Source organism: Gadus chalcogrammus, chromosome 18 (assembly GCF_026213295.1).
Source record: "Gadus chalcogrammus isolate NIFS_2021 chromosome 18, NIFS_Gcha_1.0, whole genome shotgun sequence".
Classification (NCBI taxonomy): domain Eukaryota; kingdom Metazoa; phylum Chordata; class Actinopteri; order Gadiformes; family Gadidae; genus Gadus; species Gadus chalcogrammus.
The window spans coordinates 15790714-15813616 of record NC_079429.1 but is presented as its reverse complement, the minus strand read 5'-3'; the positions used below and the strand labels follow the sequence as shown (position 1 = coordinate 15813616).

The 22903-nt window shown below is 43.9% G+C and overlaps 1 protein-coding gene across 1 annotated transcript in view; it reads right to left on the bottom strand.

The window, feature by feature from the left end:
• Positions 1-22903, bottom strand: part of LOC130371860 (zinc finger protein 385C-like) — a 47284-nt gene that overhangs the window by 20881 nt on the left and 3500 nt on the right. The window contains exon 3 of the mRNA XM_056577720.1: positions 4545-4808. Within this exon, the coding sequence (XP_056433695.1) occupies positions 4545-4808 (264 nt within the window). The remainder of the gene's footprint in view (positions 1-4544; positions 4809-22903) is intronic.

Here is a 22903-nt window from a genome sequence, read left to right as displayed (position 1 = left end):
GATGAGGAAGAGAGAGATGAGGAGATGGAGAGGAGAGAGACCGGAGTGGTGAGTGGCGGGAAAAGTTACCGAGGTGATGTATTGTACTTTTACGCAATGTTTTTATTTTTTTACCAGGGGTGTGGGGTTTGTGCTGTTGTGCCTGATAGCGTATGATTGCATACACCTGCCTTCTCTATTCACCATGAGCCACACGCAGCCGCGTGTCTACACCTTGGGCAGTTGAGGCTGCATCTCTCGCCTGCTACGGCATCTCAGGCTCAGCATCACTGGACTTATTGTGGTTTACTACAATTATTTATATATATTTACATGAATAAATGGTATATAGATATTTATATAATTATATAGATGTTTCAATGTATGTGTTTTTAAATATAAAGAAATATGAAACCAAATCCAACATAGTTTTTCAGAGGGTGAAACTTGAATGCTTTGTGTGAAATGTGTGAAGAAGTTAGTCAAGTTTAAAAGCAGAACTCCTTTACCTTTACAATGACGCTCATCCAGCCCTCAGTACCTAATCACAGCACCCAGATGTTCCTCTCTTCCAATAATAGTCCAGTTCTGTGTTCATAGCCTATTGGTTGGTAGCTCTATGATCGCTTCCCAGTCATACTCTACCCAGACTTTAAGTCAAACACAAAGTCCCTCAAAGGAAGGACGTGCGATAGGCAGTTATAGAACAGAACAAAATAGAAAATAACCGAGCAGTCTACTTACTCTACTGTATTTACTAACCAGGCTCCGTATGATAAGTCTGTGAGTGTTCTCCATGTAGGAGCTCAGCGTTCTGAACCCTTAAACCCTTCAACACTTAAACCTCCTGATCCAAAACCATGAATTACCATTCGATGAATCCTTGACGTTGGTTCTTCTGGTTAAACTCAAAGCCTTCTGTGCATACGATCGTCTCTAGCTCTCGATTGGCCTGTTTGTATTGACAGAGCCGGCTGAGGTGTTAATACTGTTGTTGTTATTATAGTTATCATTTCAACCCCAGGCAGCGTAATCCATTTAAATGAACCCAGTTGTTACCACAGTGTGCCCTAAAACCCCTCATCTGAAATGTCATGCAAATAGACAGCATGCTTTGCAACTGTGACACCAACACACACATTCATGCACGCATAGCTATACATATGTGTGGGTTTGTCTGAGCTTGAGTGTATGCGCGCATTTGTGTGTCTGTGTGTCTTTGTGTGTCTGTGTGTCTGTGTGTCTGTGTGTCTGTGTGTCTGTCTGTCTGTCTGTCTGTCTGTCTGTCTGTGTGTGTGTGTGTGTGTGTGTGTGTGTGTGTGTGTGTGTGTGTGTGTGTGTGTGTGTGTGTGTGTGAATTTATTTATGTATGTATGTGACATGAGTCACAGTTTAGGCGGGAGGACAAAGGCCGAGCTGACAGATTTACACCTAAGGTCAGCCCGCAGTTAGCAGAAAGGGCAGTGAGTGAACGCCCTCAACGCCCTAATATGCCAGCTCAAACTTAACACTTACGTGTATGTATTGTCAAGTAGAGTTGTATGTAACATATGTTAGAAAACAACCCAAATACTCGAAATAGTAGAGGCAGGAAAAAATATTAACTGACAGTGAATTTGTTTTCCAGAACAGTATGTCAGTTGTCTGGTTCTGTATCATCGCTCTGTTACCATGGAGTCCAATCAACAGGCCAACCCAAACCAGCCCTGGTTGTACTGTTGCCTTATTTTGAGGGCCACAAGCGTGTGGCCTAGCCCTCTTTTCATGATCCTCTATTAATCCAAGCAATTAACGACAGCAGCTAAAGAAAGGCTAATGTTGTTTCAGCCCTGGTGAGGGAATTGGTATTATTAGCCTGGCTGCTAGCAGCTAGCCTCAGTATACTGCAGGGATTCATAGCAGGAGTCAGGCTAATTCACCAGGTGCGTCCCATTGGTCTTGGTCGCACGTGGATGAAAAATGACATTTTCTGAGTCAGAGTTGAGGAGTTAGATACAAATGTGTGGATGTTAATTATTTTATGTGTGGCTGCTATTCAAGTATAGAATGTAATGTGTGTATCGGCCTACGTTTATGTGCATATCTTGGTTCATTTGTCAGCTTTATATAGTGTGTGTGTGTGTGTGTGTGTGTGTGTGTGTGTGTGTGTGTGTGTGTGTGTGTGTGTGTGTGTGTGTGTGTGTGTGTGTGTGTGTGTGTGTGTGTGTGTGTGTGTGTGTGCGCGCGCGCATGCGTATGTTTGTGCATGTGTGTTTTTGAAGACGTATTGTAGGTGGATGAGGTGTGACTAAAGAAACTTAGCTCTTTATTACAACGCGGGCAACAGTCTTACAACAGGTTGCTCCTCTGTGTAAATGTATTTTATCGGTCACTTCTGAGTGTCATAAAATGAGCTCATGTTCTTTTAATAATTTATACACAAGACATTTAAGAGAAAAATGTGTCATCAATTAAATACAATCAATAAATGTGATATCTTGGAGAATAGACAGTACTGTGTTTAATGCCGAGAGTTAGATCGCCGGGTCATGAATTCACATTCATCTCATTGGATGTCCATGCCTTTCAGAGTCTCTAAATATGGCGCACTGGCAGCTCTGAGTCATCTGTTTAGAAAGGCTCAGAGAGGCCTTAGCACTGCTTAGCCCTTAGCGCTCCGCTCTGCTGGAAACAGACATCAGGCTAGTCTCCATGAGCTAGCTGGGTCAATGGTTCAGTGAATAGCGTGACACGCTCTAAGTGCTATCAAACCTTTGCAGTAATATTGGTCCGATTGATAAATTTGGCACGTTATACAGCAGTTAGATCCGACCCCATTGGTCGAGCTGCTAACTAGCTTGGACACTGGACACTGTGCCTTTGACGCATCACAGATGTGCTTTAATCCATGCATGGCTTAGCATTCTCTCTCATATATAATTGTTCAATTATACAGCATAAAGTACTTTATGTATATTATTCCAACATAATTGAAAGATACATGATAAAAGATATCAGCAAAACAATCTTATACAGTTCCCATATGGTGACATGAGATCTTTAGGTTAACCCGGATCTGACCCTATGTTTGAACCTTCAGGGTGAACCAGGGGACCATCAGCTTCAGGGCGTGCCACAGTGCGACGCAGCATCATTAAAACTACCAGCAGTCAATCTGCTGTGTGAGTGTTGAGGCTTACCGCAACATCAATGTCTTCACACCGCCAGCATCCACTCAAACCCTACCATTACCTTTTACAATATTGGATAAGGCCCAGAATAATCAATACACTCTTTACGATACACTGTAGATTCTACGGGAACATTCCAGCATCAGGATCACAATTGGCCTTTAAAATCACGATTTTAAAGGCAGATTTAGGAACGGTTTGATTTGTTAGGCACAGAATCTGCAGCTCCAATCATTTATCGGGGCATGGCTTTCCATGATTGGTCGTGTGTGCACAACAAAGATGCTAATCAGCAGGGGAATTTCCAAAAACCAATTGTTTATTTTTCCAATTTTTTTTCCAAAGATTAGCAACGTGCATGACATGTTGTCCGCATTAGTTCCTTAGAGACAGAATGATCGGAAAATAGGGTCCAGGCTGAAAAAATCCCAGAGCTTTCCCTCAACAGTCAGAGGTTGGTATCAGATTCCTTGTTTCCATAATTTAAGCCTTCTTTCCATGCGGATTGCTGCAGAAATAACAAAAGTGCGTCCACGTTTCTTTGCTTGCTTTGTTATGGTGTCAAATCATTGTGGGACTGGTCTAATGGATCAAATCAGCTACAAGAGACTGTGTTGAGATCCAGGCACAGCTGTCTATAAGCTAGAGGCAAAAGGGGGCTGCCAACTGAAACAAAAAACGGTATATGCAACTCAACTGTTTTCCCCCTTACACAGTAATGGTATATAGGGCACTAGTTGAACTGAAGAGGTGGGAACTGATATGAACTGAGAAGGCAGAAGCTACTGTTTGTGTGTGTGTGTGTGTGTGTGTGTGTGTGTGTGTGTGTGTGTGTGTGTGTGTGTGTGTGTGTGTGTGTGTGTGTGTGTGTGTGTGTGTGTGTGTGTGTGTGTGTGTGTGTGTGTGTGTGTGTGTGTGTGTGTGTCTTATAAACGATTCTGTTCAGGCCGGTTTTGATCGGCTATTTGTTCTTACTATCTTACTTACTGGTTCTTACTCTTTCTAATTGATAGTTACTAGTTCTGACCGGTTTTAAAATTGCTTTGAACTGCTCTGACTGGGTATAACCATTTTTAATTGGTTTGGACTGGTTTTAAATGGTTCTGGCTGGTAATAACTGGTACTGAATAGTTCTGACCCATTGTGGCTGGTAATAACTGATACAGACTAGTTCTGATTAAGTTCCAACTGTTTCTGACTGGTTCTGACCCGTTCTTGCTGGTAATAACTCATACGAAATAGTTCTGACTAGTTCCAACTGGTACTGACCGGTTCTGGGTGGTTCTGACTAGTTCTGACGTGTTCTGGATGGAGTTTACTGATACTGGTTCTGCCTGGTTCTGGGTGGTTCCAACTGGTTCTGACCGGTTCTGGGCGGTTCTGGCGGGTTCTAACCTGTGTTGGCGGCCTTGCTGAGGCGGCGGAGCCTCCTCTGGTGGGTCTTCCCGCGGTAGTGGATCTGCGCCTGGGCCCAGGAGTTCAGTTGGATGTTGCACACCTGGCAGGGTGTGGCACTGCCGTTGCCCTGGCGACGCTCTCGCTTAGCCCGCCGCCCGGCGACCAGCTCTCTGTCCTCTCCTTCCTCGTCCTCGTCTTCCTCGGGAGTCCGGGGAGGAAGGCTGTTGTCCGGACAACCAGGGCTCTTGGGATACTTCATGTCTGAAGAGAGAGGTCGAAAGGTCACGCGTCAAAGGCCATGAGAGGGACTTTATTGGAAATGTAACAAATTTGTGTCGATCATCTGCAATCTCATATACAAGTTTATACTAAACAACTAAAAGAGCTATTATCCTGGAATATATACATTTTCTTATTCCATAACTCAAAAGGTTTCATGATGTTTCTGTCTTAATAATCGACAGGGCGAGTGTGTATCTTTTACATGTGCAGCCCAGCATGTCATAACTATACATACCACCAGGGGGCAGCAGAGGTGCACCACTAAGTCAGATGTGGTCGGAGATCTATGTGTATTCTCCGTCTGCTTATTTCAGCATATTTTATTGGAACTACACCACATTTAATTAAAATCATCATACTCTGTAAATCAGCTCAGCTGCAATGCGTACTTGAACCACACACAAATGTGCCATTAACAGAGAACAAGGTGCAATATTCAAAGAATGACCAATGAAATGTAGTCAAGGACGCCGTGTGTGTAAAGCCGTTGGTCTCTTTTTAAAGGGTGTAAACCCCTGTTTTTGACGCATCTTAATGCGTCAAAAAACGTGTCTGGAGCAAATCACCACAAACACAGACACAGACACACACACACACACACACACACACACACACACACACACACACACACACACACACACACACACACACACACACACACACACACACACACACACACACACACACACACACACACACACACAAAAACACACACATACACACACACACACACACACACACACACACACACACACACACACACACACACACACACACACACACACACACACACACACACAAAAACACACACAAAAACACACACATACACACACACACACACACACACACACACACACACACACACACACACACACACACACACACACACACACACACACACACACACACACACACACACACACACACACAGACAAACGCACACACCACTGAAAACGCAGGCAGAGAAGCTGTTAAACAGCTACTTCTAACCTCAACCAATCAGAGTGCAGTAAGCAAAATGTCCTGGGCATGAAAACAAGATGGTCCTTTGTGAGAGAGCACACCACCCTGCAATACCTGTAATGGCACAGCAATTTCTGGTGACGGACAGAATAAATTAGCCCCCAGCACAATGCAGACTTGTCTAAAAATGTGGCAATAGAATTGAGGGCTTTTCTGATGAAAATTGAATCAATTAGGATCAGTGGGGGGTGGTGGGCTGCCTTGGATGGTTCACACCCCCATAAACGCTCCCTTCCCCCATGCTAGAAAGCAAGGGTTTAGCAGACTTTGCTGATGGACAGAATATAATATTTTTCGTGAAGTGAGGCTAAGGCTTACATTGGCTGTTCTAGCCTTATGCTAGCTAGCTGTGATTGCGGTGTGTGATGGAGCTGATGGAGTATCCCTCTTACAGAGTATTTACTACATTGGAGAAGACCACCACAGTGTCAACACGCAGTGACACACAAGCATGCGCAAACATACACAGTACACACAGATTCACACAGGTTCACACGCACGCACACACACACACAATCGCACACGCACACACGCGCACACATATATACATTCACACAATCATGCACAGGTTTCGACAAACAAAAAACCCAAGCACACATCTGAACACAAGTAGCCTACAGGTTTACACACCAACACACGTTTGTGTGTCATGTTTCTCTCATAGTCACACAGAAACACACACACGCACACACTCACAAACACACATACAGATTCACACATACACAATAACACAAGTACACATCTGGACACACAAACATGTTCACACACGCACTGGTTTATGCACACGTACACACAGGAATGCGCACAGCTCTGAGCACGCAGAGAGCCACATGCCCATCTTTATGAGGAGGTGGTCAGGAATGGAGATGCATAACAGCGTGTTCGCTCTAATGGTTCCTGAAGAGCTGCCTGCTGGCCGGATGCTGAACCTCGCTGTCTGGGGCCATCACACCCAGACCCCGCCGTCCCTCTCCACAACACCGGTGTTTCTACCGCTATTAGGCAGCAGCGTAGTATAGTGGCCGGCCGCTGTTCCCCTCTCCACCTCCAGCCCCATCCTGGGTTCAATCCCCCATGTGCTCATGAGCCTTAACCTCCTCCTTAATGACCTGTATCTGTACTGTCTAACCCTACTTGCTCCTTAATGAACTGTGTCTCTATTCACTGTCTAACCCCTACCTGCTCCGTATTCACCTGTCTTCACTGTCTAACCTAATCTGCTCCTTACATTAAGGAGCAGATTAGGGTTAGACAGTACAGAGACAGGTCATTACTTGTCTCTGTACTGTCTACCTGTTCCTTAATGAACTGTGCCTGTATTCACTGTCTAACCCCTATCAGCTCCTTTATGACCTGTCTCTATATTCTTTACACCCTACCTGCTCCTTAATGAGCTGTCTCTGTGTTCACTGTCTAACCCCTACCTGCGCCTTAATGAACTGTGCCTGCATTCACTGTCTAACCCCTATCAGCTCCTTTATGACCTGTCTCTATATTGTTTACTCCCTACCTGCTCCTTAATGAGCTGTCTCTGTGTTCACTGTCCAACCCCTACCTGTTCCTTAATGACCCGTCTCTGTGTTCACTGTTTAAAACACTATAGAGACCGGTCTCCAAGATCGGTCTCTAGCAGATAGGTAGAGGGTTAGACAGTGATTCAGACATTCACTGTCTAACCCTTAACCCTCTCTCGGGTGCGATCATCGACATCAACGGCCGCCCAGGTGGAGCTCCACACATGTATACACACTTGCTGTGTAACTGTAGCCTCTCTGTGTGGGTGGAGCTTTGTAAAGACATGGCCAAGAGAACAGAGAACAGAGAGAGCAGACTACAACGTTTCCAACTAGTTGATGGAGACTTGCAAAAACATAGGATTCATTTCTCTAAATGAAAGAAACCATTGATTGTATGAGACATTTTAACATGTTTAAAACCAAACAAAAACTGGATGTGGGTTTCACTGGCTCAAAACTACTTTACCATTTCATAACTTATACCTCAACTTCCCCCATCCCTAACCTAAGACCAGAGCATAAATATAAAGGGGCATCACCGTCTCTAATGCACCATGGTAACAACCACGAGTTATCTGTTGTTTACCACTCAAGAGGAGCACCGCTTGGCCCCTGCAAGTAGCCCAAGGAGGACCCGAGCTATCGGCATAGGACTGGCCAATCACAGGCAGGCATAACAAAGCACAGCTTAAGTGGCTGATTCAACTCTGTGGTTCTCTCTATCTGTCTCTTTGTGTTGCTCGGTGCTCTCACTCTCTCTCTCTCTCTCTCTCTCTCTCTCTCTCTCTCTCTCTCTCTCTCTCTCTCTCTCTCTCTCTCTCTCTCTCTCTCTCTCTCTCTCTCTCTCTCTCTCTCTCTTGTTCTCTCCTCCTCAGCTGGTTTGGGGGAGCGCAGCTAAGAGACAGAGTTGTGTGCTTGATTACATGAGTGTACGTGAAGAGCTCTACCTGTGAGTGACATTAAGTGTGTGTGTGTGTGTGTGTGTGTGTGTGTGTGTGTGTGTGTGTGTGTGTGTGTGTGTGTGTGTGTGTGTGTGTGTGTGTGTGTGTGTGTGTGTGTGTGTGTGTGTGCGTGTGTGATTAGGAGGATGTTTAGGATAATGGATGAGGCCAGGCTTTTTGAGGAGGGATGTGTGTGAGTGAAAAAGCACAAGTAAAAGAAAAAGGTAAAAAAAAGTAAATGCAGTTAAACATCCACGTAACATCATGTTTCAAGATTGTTGAAAATCCGTTCTCTAACTGCTAACAGGAAATTTGAGGCAAGCTATGTGTATTAAAAAATTATATCATTCATGTTTTATTAAAAGATTAGCCATAGCCAATATAATATAATATGATATCATATTTGCTGATGCTATACTTTTAATATAATATTGAAATTATATAAGATAATACAATATAATATAATATGATATATGCTGTTATGTTATGCATTTGGATCCGGTTAGGTTAGGCTAAACTTAGTTGGGCAATAGGCCATGATGGACTTAACTAGGCTTAGCTATGTTAGTCTATGCAAGGCTAGCCTAAAATAAGTATATGCAAGGATAGGTCCGGTAAGGTCAGGTCATGTCAGGTCAGGTCCGGTCAGGTCAGACGTGGCTAGGCTATGCTATGCTGAGCTATGCTAAGCCACGCAAAGCTACGCTATGCTTGGCTAGGCAAGCATAAAAGGGGATAGATAGAAAAAGGGGCACCTTCTGGAGGCCATTTGGGCTCAGCTGGCGCTGCCATCAGTGTGGTGGCAGGGCATGGTGCGCTATGGTTCCACATCGTAGGCTAGCTAATTCATCCATCGGCTGCAGCTAATGAAACGGCTCCGGCTAGCTGCACCGGTGGTGATGGGGAGAGTTTTAAGCAGTATGGTAATATATGTTTCACAGTAAATGTCCTGTCTTGTTTGAATAAGGTACCATCTTATCTTGTTTGGACGTAACTTATATTGTTTATATATCAAGCTTCAACTTTTAGTTGTACTTCCTGGAAGAGGCGAGACTAAACCTGACACATCAATGAGGCTGCTTGAGCCTTGATTGACAGGTGTCATGGTGACAAGCAGCTGTGTGTCAGGGTGTTGAGCCAGCAGGGCTGAGAGGGATGTTTTGAAGTAGGGGAAGGATGAACATTTGGATATGACATTGGCCCGGGCATTGAGTTCTCTCACACTCACACAGTAACACAGACACACACACACACACACACACACACACACACACACACACACACACACACACACACACACACACACACACACACACACACACACACACACACACACACACAAAAACACACACACACACACACACACACACAGCAGCTGTTTCCAGTATGCCGTCAGTGTAGGGATCATGCGGGCAGCAGAAAACAATTACCGATAATGCTGATCTCATAATATAACATCTTATAATAGATTATATAAAGTATGCAATTATAGTTGGGGCCGCCTAGCACAACTGATCCTGACTAGGTCAGCTTGTAGAGCAAGGCATTAACACTGCCAGGGTTGTGGTTTGATTTCTACTGGGGCCAACCATGCTAAGATATATGCACTATCAATATTGTAAGTAGCAATAAATAAAAGTTTGCACCAAATGTCATACCAGTATTATGAACTTGAGTGCTAAGATGGAAGTTCTGTTCCTGATTTCTGTGATTGAAAGCCATTGATAAAGAACAATCATCGAGCTGGAGAATGAGGAAAACCTGCCCTCCTGTCTCTAGGTAGACTATCTGTCATGGGTGTGCTTGCATGTATCAAGACTTGCTGTCGCTGGGTATTTTTCCGGGACTCTATAAAATAAACACCTATCCATTTCCAGCATGACGCTCGTAAACACCTGGTGCTTTCCGCTGTTAATTCCGCTGTTAAATTAATACCACGGCTATAAATAAAAGCTATATGGTTAGCCAATGACCTGTCACGTACATCCACACATCAAAGGAGCCACCATGATGGCTGTACTAGCAGGCTTGGAACACATGCATTCCCACTGCGTGTTGACGTACGGACAGATGGATTATTGGTGACTTCACGTAAGGGCAGGGATACGGGGAGAGGACACGCAGTGGTTCATCTCTTAATGCTTCAGGCTATTTTGAATACAACTGTATCAGAGGGTGGCCTCCTCACCCCAGATCACTTCAAAGACAGAACAATAAAACCATCTAAAGTGTGGGTAATAAAAATGAAACCTCTGCTCCCACCTTCCCTACGTTTGTCTATCACTGAGAGGTGTTGCATTCACAGTCCTCTGATTGAGAAGGATTCCATGAAACAATCAGGGAAGAGAGACTCTGATTGGTCAGAAACAAGCCAGTAGCAGCCCGGGATCTTAATTGTCTCAGAGGCCGGGAAAGTCGACAACATTTCACAAGGTAATGACAGATCACTACCAAAGATTGGATTTCTACCGAATCACACTAAAATTGAAGCTCTTGAATCTTGCCTACAGAACCTTTGCTTTACATGTATGAATTGTGAGGCCAAAGACATTCTAAGAATCAAAGCACCATGAGCCTGACTGAGAGTTTGGTGTTTTTGTGTATTGTTTCAATATCCGAAGAGTTTGGTGAGAACTCAAACCCCCGAACTGCCAACAAACGGGAAACTGATAATGAAAAACAAATAAATAATTTAAAAAAAGTGCTCTAATAAAAAGACATCTTGACAAACAGCTCAAAGTGTGTGTCAACGTGGAAGGATCAAGGAGAACAACAGCAAGCCCTTTGGAAGGTTGACGGTTCCAAAAGGAAATATGACTCAAGCTTACAGCAGCTAAATGTAGCACAAGCCCAGACAATTCAGACAATCACATGCACGCCGTCGCCTACACACACACACAAGAGCGCACAAACACGCACACACAAACACACACACACACACACAAATACACACACACACATAAATACACAAACACACAAATACACACACAAATACACACACACACACACACACACACACACACACACACACACACACACACACACACACACACACACACACACACACACACACACACACACACACACACATACACACACACAAACACACAAAAACAAATACACACATGCTTCAGATAGTGTTAGCCACTTGAACACGGTGCTTAAACTATTGAAAAAGCTTGACGTTGCATACAGTACATCACATAGAAATAGAGCTAGCTGTAGCTAGCTAGCTAGCTGCAACCAAGGCTGCCATTGTGATGAGCAGACGCTATATTTTAGCGTTGGGAGGGTGTGTGGGAGGACAGTAGCAAAGGTGTGTATATTTTTAGGGACTTCTTGTACATAGCTGTTGGTGGGATTAGCAGATGCAAGGGTGTAGTTACATCGGAGTTGGCTGGCTCATGGTGCTGGAAAGTACAACATGAAGATAAATAGATCAGATAAAATACACGTTATGAAACACATGTTTCAGAAATGCATTTTGGTAGACAGTCTAGTGGCTAGGCTCTTTGACTCCCACTTTCGGCCAAAAGGTTCTGGGTTTGATATCACATGTCTGCAGCCTTACCTGTGGAAGGAATCTTAGATCAAGGTACCCTAAACTCACCCGCTACTTCACTGCAGTCTGGGCATATTCTGAACTAAACATGACTAAATAGTGTATCTGCTCTTGAGAAATTATTAGTAGGTCTACATCCTAGACAAGCCTTAGAGTGAAATCAAAACCAAAATACAACCGTAAATGCGACTACTCATTAACAATATGAGTGAGGTTAAGGCTTGTCATTGCAATTTATTGTGTCATATTTGCTGAAATTCTCTGCACGTCCCGACAGCAACTAATTAATAATATGATCAGACAAAAAACATCACAAAAATCTGTTTTCTTTGTGCTGCAAACTAATATTTTGAACAAGATAAGCTAAAATGGTTCTTTATTTATCAATGTAATTCAGCATAATATATCAAGATTGAATTCAGTCTGTATTGAAAGCTAGCTAGCATGCAATGTTCACGAGTTATTGTTATAACATTATTATGACGGCCATAACAGTTAGATTCTAATTATAGCAGCGTGCTATGCAGATTAACACACACACACACACACACACACACACACACACACACACACACACACACACACACACACACACACACACACACACACACACACACATACATACACACACACACACACGCACACACACACACACACACACACACACACACACACACACACACACACACACACACGCACACACGCACACACGCGCACACACACTTTCATCAGTCTCCATTGGCAGCATGCCACAGTATTGTAGATTATCTCTTGTGCAGACACCTAACACACACACACACACACACACACACACACACACACACACACACACACACACACACACACACACACACACACACACACACACACACACACACACACACACACACACCTCTCTGGGAGAGGGAGATAAGGTCCGATGTTAAACAAAGTGGCGGACTAGCTTTGTGACAAGCCAGCTCTTTAATTAGAGATGGAGCTTGAGGACAAACTCACACACAAACAGACACACACCCTGATAACGGAATCCATGTAAAATATAAATAAGAATTATATATATATATATATAAATATATAGATAGATAGATAGATCGACAGACAGACAGACAGACAGACAGACAGACAGACAGACAGACAGACAGACAGACAGACAGACAGACAGACAGACAGATATATGTGCTACTCATCACATTGTGTTGCAGTACACGTTTCCAATCGCCCTGTATCTTGTTTGTGTGTGCAGTTCATTAAATGCAACTCGAATCTAGTAATCAAAACCATCTCCAGAAAATAATTTCACACCCCATTGGCTTGATGCACTCGTGTCCGTGACACGCGCATATCTTATCGCTCATGCGTGAAAACTGCTGTGAAAAAGGCTCTCCAGACCCCCCACCAGACCTCTGCTCCCCCCTCACCCCCCGTCTACTGAAGCATGCCCTCGCCACGCCCCCACATTACGACCGGCGCAGGACTCGTCTGATCCCAATGGAAACATCAGGTGCTATTGGTCGTCTGGCCCGAGAGAGGCAGGGGGCTAGGGAGGCAAGGACGCTGAGAGGGCCGGGGGTGAGCTCCAAGGCAGCTCAGAAATGTCCACTACAGCCAGAGGTTATAAACAAGGAAATATAAATATATATATACATTGTATTCTGCTTTATCCAAAGTGCCGTACAGTGAATTCTGATGCCGCTCATGAGGTAGGGGGGTCAGGCTGATGACAGTGGGGATCAAACCCCGTAGGCTTACATTTCAGCTCACCCTAGCCACTATGATATCCTGGTAACTCACAATCAACCCACTGATCCAAAACCAAGATGAAATACATTCAAATGACAAATCATGAATCAATACAAAGATATTCACTATAAGTTATTGGATTTCAGTGCTGTCAATACAAAACGATTAGCTATTGACTAATGAATTCAGTATTGTCAATAAAAAACTATTAGCTATCGGAGAGCATTTAGCTGTTAGCAATCAGAATGCACCACTGTGAGTGGGATGGAATTAGCATCAGCGCAGGGTCGTAGGTCAGGACTGGGAGTTTCATGTGCACGCAGTGATGATGGAGCTGTAATTAGCCGTTAGCGAGGTTAGCGACGGTGGCTACGCTCGGGTGGCGCACGGATCGCAGCAGGACATCAATCCACTGACGACAGCTCAATCTGAGGGTCACGCACTGCCGCTTCTACTGATGGTCTGGATGGAGGCCCCCAGAGACCCTCACACACACAGTACATAGCCCCGCACACACGGTGTACACACACACACACACTACATATACCAGTATACAACACACACACACACAGTACATAGCCACACACAGACACGGCGTACACACACACACACACACACACACACACACACACACACACACACACACACACACACACACACACACACACACACACACACACACACACACACACACACACACACACTACATATACATACACAGTATACAATACACACACACACACACTACATATACATACAGTATACAATACACACACACACTTCGATATATCAATATATACACACAAATGACTTAAATGTACACACACAAAAAACATAAAGACAGACAAACACGGATCCATGGACACACATGCGTTCTGAAATCCTATCAGATAAGCTATTTCTCTGTGTAAAGGACAATGTTCACTCACTGTTCCTATGGAGGGGGCGCTAGACTAACCAGAGCTAGGCTACCTTACGGCTACCAGCGTCCCAGCTGGGTGTTTTCCCGGGGAGCGTATGTCTGTGGTGTGGAGTGTGGCGCTAAGTGGGCGGTGATGATCACGACCATAGCGCTGATGACTAATAAACGAAGAGTGCTGCTGGGGGCTGGCCTTCCAAATCAACCCGAAAGATCTGTTGACGGACAAAACCCTCAAACCAAATTCATACATATAGATATAAATACACACACCGTCCAGAGGTACATGGCCTTTCAAAGTGGAACGGGCCCAGGGAATCCCTGGCCTGGACAGGGGGGCCGCAAGCCAAATATCCTGGCTGTGATGAGAGCAGGCCAGGGGGGGGGGGGGGGAGATAAGGGCCGTCATCATTATGCAGACCGCTAAGAGAGAGATGGAAGACTGATTGGGTAATGAGACTACACCGATAATGGACCGCGTCACAAAGGAATCCAGCCAGCCGTCTATTCACACTTCACCAATATTAGCCCGCCTCGACTTAAACTAATGGCCAACGGCTCATTGGTATGCAGATTATGAAGCGTGTGACGGGTTCAGTGTTTTTTTTCTTATTATAAAAACCACAAGAACGCAAGACTGCCGTTTTTAAAATGTATGACCCATATCACAATGGACTGGTAGATGGGTAGATAGATCCCCTCCCACATCAAAGTCTCTCCAACCCTCTCTTCTCTCAAATCTGCACCCAAAACATACCTTTTTACACTAGCCTTCCCCACCTAACTCCCACCTTATTCTTCATGTTTAACCTCTGTTTTTCTTTTATTCCTAGTCTGTCTTACATAGTTTTGATAGGGCAATATGTAAAGTGTCTTAGAGTACCATATTAAGCGCTATATAAATTTCATTTATTATTATTCTTATTATTATGTGTACACTTCATTCAATTCATCCCCCGTGGGGAAATGGAGGATGATTCATCTCAATATGAATTGACGATTGTATTGCTTCCACACTAACGTTATGAAGCACGGTGGAGGTAGGCCTAGTTAATCCTCTGGTGCTTTCTACCCAGTATTGTCATTCTCCACTCAGTGAGTATTCCATGGAGGTGTATCAGTCTGGGTGTCTCCTACGATGCTTCTTACACACAATGCTCCCAAACGCTGTTTCCAATGTGTGAGGGGCTGTCTCATGGTGTGTAGCAAGTTCCTTCCCAGGTGTTTCCTACTTGTTTCCTCCCTGTGTTTCTTTCTACACAAAGTACTTCCAAACAAAGTGTGTCCCAACGAGGTGTTGCCGATCTGAAGTGGTTTTTCCTCGGTTGCTTATTTCTTGAGGTTGTTCCATTTGCTTCATCCTGAGCTGCTTCATCCACAAAATGCCTCCTACCAAAGATGCTTCCTATGCAAAATTCATCCTACAAATCGTGCTTCTTACATAGAATGCTTGCTACACACAGTTCTTCCTTCGCAAGTTGCTTCCTGACAAGCTGCTTCCTCAGTTTCTTCCTACACAAGATTCTTCCTGCGCAAAGTGCTTCCTCCGTAAAGTGCCTCCTACATGATGTCCTCCTAAGATGCTTCCTACATTTTACAGTCAACTAGATGCCGGCATTCTGCGGATAAGTCGGGATAAAAGGCTTAGCATTTTCGATTTCCAAAAAAAAAGTTTCAGTCTCTCTCTCTCTCTCTCTCTCTCTCTCTCTCTCTCTCTCTCTCTCTCTCTCTCTCTCTCTCTCTCTCTCTCTCGTATCAGTGTTGAATAACATAGAGCACTTTGCACACCTGATTAGATCGAGGTGTACTTATCTGCATTCCTGAGGGAAAATTAGCTAATTGCTCGGATGATGTGTGAAGTGGAAGAAAAAAGAAAACTTTCCCAATTATTTATAGATCTGCTTAAAACATACTAAAATGTGATTCAGAAAATGTATTTTGGTTAATGAATACGAAAATCACATTCCTAGGAGAATTTTTAACCTAATCCTGTATATATCTTTGTAGATATGTGTGTATGCATATAGGTTTAAGTGTGACTCTATGCTGTTTCCCCTTCCCGGCTTTGTGACAGCTAAGATTCTTCATGGGTTTCGTTTCCTCCATCCGTTCCCTGGGGCAGTTAATCTCCCCGTGCTAAAAAAGCTTAAAATACAGCATTTTAAGAAGACAGACTCGGAAATGTTACACACTCAATACAGGGTTATGTAGGTGGACATGCTGTTGGCATTAATGATGGTTGTAATTGTTCAACAAAAGCTGATGTCATGGCTGGCTGCAAACTGAAACTGAACTGAATGGATCTTCAAAGAACACAAAACCAATATAAAATAATGTATGATCATTTAAGAGAGAGCTGCGAAAAATATTTCAAGTAAATTGTTCAAAGCGACCCATACTATTAAACCACATGTTATTACCTTCACGTAATTAACTATATGTTCTTCAACCATTTGAAACAAAACATTCTTATTTCAAGGAAATACCTTGAAATAACGTCAAAATACATTTTCCAGGAATTTGACAGGGAAAGATCAAATAGAGAATAGAAAGAGGGATGATATACAAACAGACAGACAGACAGACAGACAGACAGACAGACAGACAGACAGACAGACAGACAGACAGACAGACAGACAGACAGACAGACAGACAGACAGACAGACAGACAGACAGACAGACAAGCAGTCATGCAGACAGATCAGAGACCAAAAGACAGACGAAGATTCAGACAGGCAGACAATCAAAGAGACATACAAAGAGGCAGACAAAGACAAAGACAGACAGACAGGCAGGCAGACAGACAGAAAGACTGGCAGAACCAGCGATGAGTTACAGTGGTGTCCCAGAACATATTAGCCCGGTGTCTGGGAGAGAGCGGGCTCACTCATCCCCAGAGAGGAGAGCTCTGCATACTGCGTCTAGGCAGCTCAGGAGATGATCGGCTGCATGGCGCTGAGAAGTGGGGCGAGGGGGGGACTATGGAGAGACTTGACCTTGGTGACGGTTCTACCGGTCAAAACATCCACTCTACTCCTCTCTCTCCAAGTCACTAAGAGATGACCCTGGTATCTAGTCCAAAAATAGGAACACACTCACCTCACTCACGCACACGCACACGCACACGCACACACACACACACACACACACACACACACACACACACACACACACACACACTCTTACTTAAAACGGAATAACAAAAACTGATGTTGTCCGTTTTTCTGTGATGGAACCGGACAACCAAAACATATCGTCAACTACAATGAAGAGAACAATATTGTAGTATTATTTTATAGAAGTATATCATCACCTAACCAGCAAAGTCTGATGGACACTTCAGAAGTATCAGTTTCTCTTTTCAAGTAGACCCTCAAACCATTAGCCCAGATTAGCATGCCAGCCAAGTTACTGCTGCCTTGCAGGTCGTCTTGTAAATACATGCTAGTATTAACTAGTTGCTAAATTGGCTCTTACCAGCAATCAGCTAGAGTCTACTACCGAGTTATTATTCAGCTCCTTCAGCATACGGTTAAGGTACCAGACCCTAGCTGCTAACGATGAGCTCTTTGTTGACACCGCCATCACGGTTTATGAATGACTATTGGAATGGATGAATGTGAGGCATTGACCAGCCGCACTGGTTAGGAAAGCACGATATGAATGCAGTCCATGTAGTCATTCCAAACCACACACACGCACGTACACACGCACGTACACACGCACACAGAGACAGGCCAGCAGGCAGGCAGGCAAGCACGCACCTCCTCACACACACAGACACTCAAACACACTCACACATTCACAAGTAAACACACACTCTTTTCTGTCTGACTCTCTACTCAGACACATTAAGAGCAATACATTTCACCAGATATTTAAACCGAACAGATCCCAAGGAGGCACAGTTAGCTTCAGTAAATAGCTGATACATAGGTCTACACATTGTTGCCACGCCACATGGACATGAATGTGAATGAATCGTCAAACGTTAGTTTTTTTAAATGGCCATGGCTTATATCAGTGCTATGTGCTACATTCACAAGGTGAGCTCGGTTCTTGGAGTGTTTTGAAAAGGGAGGAATGAAGGGAGTCACTGTGCCATGAATATGCAGCTCTGTTGACCTCAGGGGCCCTGAGAGACCCCATATTACAGCAGGGGAGGGGCCCTTAATACACACAGACACAGCTACAAAGAGGTGGTTTGTATGTGCATAATATATGGATACATTTGTTTATACGATCGCTAAATAAAGAAGCTCTGTTCCCTACAAGGACTGTGTCTCTTAAAATCAAGTTCATTGAGTGCCTCTCACCTTCAGTCAATGTTACACTTCATGAGTATTTATTTATATCATTCAGAAATAAGATGCATACGTGCTATTATTAAAACATAATGTTTACACATCTGAGCTTCGGCGCGCTGGGGTCTGTTGAAAAGGGGCTTTGGGGAGTAATCTCTGGGTGTGCGGAGGAGGCGGAGGTGAACGGAGGCTAGTGGAGGGGGCTGTCTCAAGTAGACGCGTAAAAGGTGGCTGTTATCAGCCTAAAAGGGCTGGATTATGCAGTTGTCGCTATGCGTGAGGAACTGCGGTGTGATTTGTAATGAGGCAGCCCCTGAAGTGATGATTGTGTGGGGGGGGGGATGCTGGGAGAGCTCAGACATCCATTCCCAACATATCTGAAAGGACCTGAGGACCGAAAGGGGAGCAGGCGGAAAAAGAGAAACCATCTAGGACTGGTTCATGGTGATAAGGAAGCCATAGAAGAGAAATCATTAGTCTAACCTTTAATGGATCTTTAGGGTTAGAGTTGACCCTGTAACTGTCTGCAATGATCTATCAAATTTTAAAAAGGCTAACTTTGTGTTTGAACTTCCTAAGACTTCTCTACACCCTGTCCAGTTTTATCAAACCAGGTTCTACAGAACTACTATCCATAGCATCTATATTGATTGTATGTTTTGTTCTTTTTGTTCTCAGTCGTTAGTCCATTTGGATTAAAGTGTTTGCTAAAAATGACCCTCTGCTAAATATAAAATAGGATACTCAATAAAAAATGAAATAAAGTAGTTATTCATAATCGTCAAACAAAAGTCTATCATATTTGGCCATGTAACCAAATGCCATCTTGAGCAAGGTTTAAGGAAAGTATTTCAATAATGTTTAGTACTGTCTGGATGTATGTACTGAACTACTTTTCAGCCTGCTCATCAATGTTAAAAAGGAGTAAGCAGGCAAGAAATTACAAAATAAACGTAGGAATAAAAATGATAATGCAAATAGTGCTACTCAAAAGTCGTATTGCTTCGAGTAAAAAGCTGTTTGGGAGTCTGTTAGTGATGCACTTGATGCTCCTGTCCCGTTTACCAGACAGGAGTCAGGAGAACTGAGGTGGCTGGGAACCTTGATGATCTTCAGGGCCTCGCTCAGACATATTCTGGAGTAGTAGTAGTGTCCTACAATGCTGGTACAGCCCTACCTGTGATGTAGTGGGCATTCCTGACCAACCTTTGAAGAGCCTTTCGATCGAGGGCTGAGCATCTAACATGGCCAGGCAGGGATGCAGCAAGACAGAGCTACCTAGCTTCCTAGCCTTTCACAAATGCCTGATAGTGTGGTGTAGTAAGTGGCAGGAATGCTAATGTTTACCACCACTGCTAGGCATGCTAAAGCTAAGGGACATTGAGAGGCGTGAGAGGTGTGAAATGACGTTAAACTGATGAGAAATGCCTTTTAGGGAGAGAAACATTTGGTCTGTAATCAAGGGTTGATCCAACAGCTGAGGATTGGGTTTAATCAAGAATCACTATGAATCCAGTAATTAGAATAATAGTTAGAACATTTGCATGCTACTCTTGGTTGAATTTTTTTTTTGTGATTGCTTTTATATGGACAATATTTACAAACACTAAAACAAAACTAGGACTGTATGTTCGAAAAACCTTTACTTTTATTTATCATGACAGAAATTGAATTGTTAAGCAAGCTGGGTATTTTGATTAGCAAGCTGGGTATTTCAATTAGGTAAGATATACGTTTTATCGACCAGTATACTGCTATACACTGGTATAATCAGTACACGCAAACAGAACAGGGAATTCTATTGCAGCATATTCTACATTTCAAAAGATTTTAAAGTAAAATCATTTTAAATGTTAGTGTGAATAATGTGAATAATGTGGTAGGAATATACCTTGTTATTTGTCTCTGAACAGCTAGGCTAGCACCGGTAGCTCTCCTAGCTTAATCTCCACGCTGGACTACAGCTATAGGGGGGGATAATAGTAAATCTTTCTTTCTCTCCAGTGTTCAGAGAATGTGGTTGGGGGCTGATTGCGGGAGGCTCTGTGGGCGTTATCAGTAGAAAGCAGAAGTCCATTCACAGTCAAGGAGCCCGACACAAGCTGCTCCCTGGGCCAATCCTGTTCCACATGATTATTCTCAATTTCACACCTGACGGTTTTTACTGAGGCACATGGCAGCAGCAGCACATACAGAGAGAGAGAGAGAGAGAAGAGAGAGAGAGAGAGAGAGAGAGAGAGAGAGAGAGAGAGAGAGAGAGAGAGAGAGAGAGAGAGAGAGAGAGAGAGAGAGAGAGAGAGAGAGAGAGAGAGAGAGAGAGAGAGAGAGAGAGAGAGAGAGAGAGAGTTCTCGAACATTGCACCAACGGGATAAGGATGTAAATATGGTTGGGCCCAAAACAGAGTTTCTATGCATACTGCTGTAAATTAATGCAGGTGTAATGTATTTGTATCAGGTTAATTTGACTGTTTATCAAAAACGATACATTTTAAGACTACGGTGGTGGAATTACTAGAAACGTGGAAGGAATTGTTAAAAAAAGAACATTGATTATAGATAATCAATAATAAGTATCTTATTTACAATGCATAATAAAATAGTTGAATAATGTTTAATTTATGTAATATAATCATAATCGTTTAATGTAATATAGTAAATAATGTCCATTCCTGAGAGCCCAGCAATAACTACTCTAAAGACTACAGCTATACATACACAAGCTAATCATTGGGCTAAATAGCTGCCCAGGTGCCAATAAATGCAATAATAATTCAGAATAATCCTAATCAAAATAATTGTAATAATTGTGTTATTATTTCAATAACAGTAAGTCAAATATTTTTTTTGTATTATTGTTATATATTACTAAAATAATAACATAACTGTAATAGTAAAATAAATGGTGAAAGTAAACGGTTACTTTGTACATGTGCGAGCTCTAAACGTGACAGAAGAGATAACAAAGAATCTGCCTCCTGAAGCTGAACAATGTCGCCGGGATGTCTTCCTGTGGTGACACTTATCTAGCTGAGGTTCTTCTGGTCCTTCCTCTCACCTGGCAGCCAAAACACACAAAAATAAATAGCTGCAGGAACTACAGGCTCCCAGAGGCCCCTACCGTGTGAGAGCAAGTGAAAATAACAACAGTGCTGGCCACTGGGAGCGTGATGTGAAAGCAGAGGGAGAGAGGGGAGAGGGAGAGAGGGAGGGAGAGGGAGAGAGGGAGGGAGAGAGAGAGAGAGAGAGAGAGAGAGAGGGAGAGGGAGGGAGAGAGAGAGGGAGAGGGAGGGAGAGAAGGAGGGAGAGAGGGTGGGAGAGAGGGAGGGAGAGGGAGAAAGGGAGGGAGAGAGAGAGAGGGGGGGAGAGAGAGAGAGGGAGGGAGAGAGAGAGAGGGAGGGAGAGAGGGAGGGCCCTTGAGATGATGGTGGTGGTGGTGAAGATGTGGCTCGGCAGCGAGGCGGCCATCTTGGCCAACCGCTTGGAATGGAGGGGGGAAAGGGGAGGAGCCTCCACAAGGTGATTTGAAGGGGACCGCGGAGGCCGAGGATGAGGACGGGGTAATGGGAGGGCGGGTAAGGTGGCGTGGTGCGAGGGGTGCTAGGCTATACGGCTGCGTTTAAGTTTGCCATGAAAACATACGCATCAGTGCCGCGAGCTGGGGGGCGTATCGTTAAAAAAAAAAAGTATTGATGAGGGTAAATCAACAAAGAGGGGGAAAAGGTTTCAAGCGGATGGCCTGTAGTTGCGGTATGTACGCGTGTGGGCAATGCTAATGTAGCTGTTTTCACACGCGGTACTGCAGGCTGTATCTCCCTTATCAAAGCGCTAACAGACCTCCTGGTTAAGTATCTTCCAGTATGGATCCCTGACTTGGGAAGCTAACAATGATTTCTGAATTAAAAATAATAATTGATCACCCCTGCGGCGCATGATCTTTTTGTGACATCTACCAGCAGGCAATCACAAGTGAGCAAACAGACGCACACACACACACACACACACACACACACACACACACACACACACACACACACACACACACACACACACACACACACACACACACAC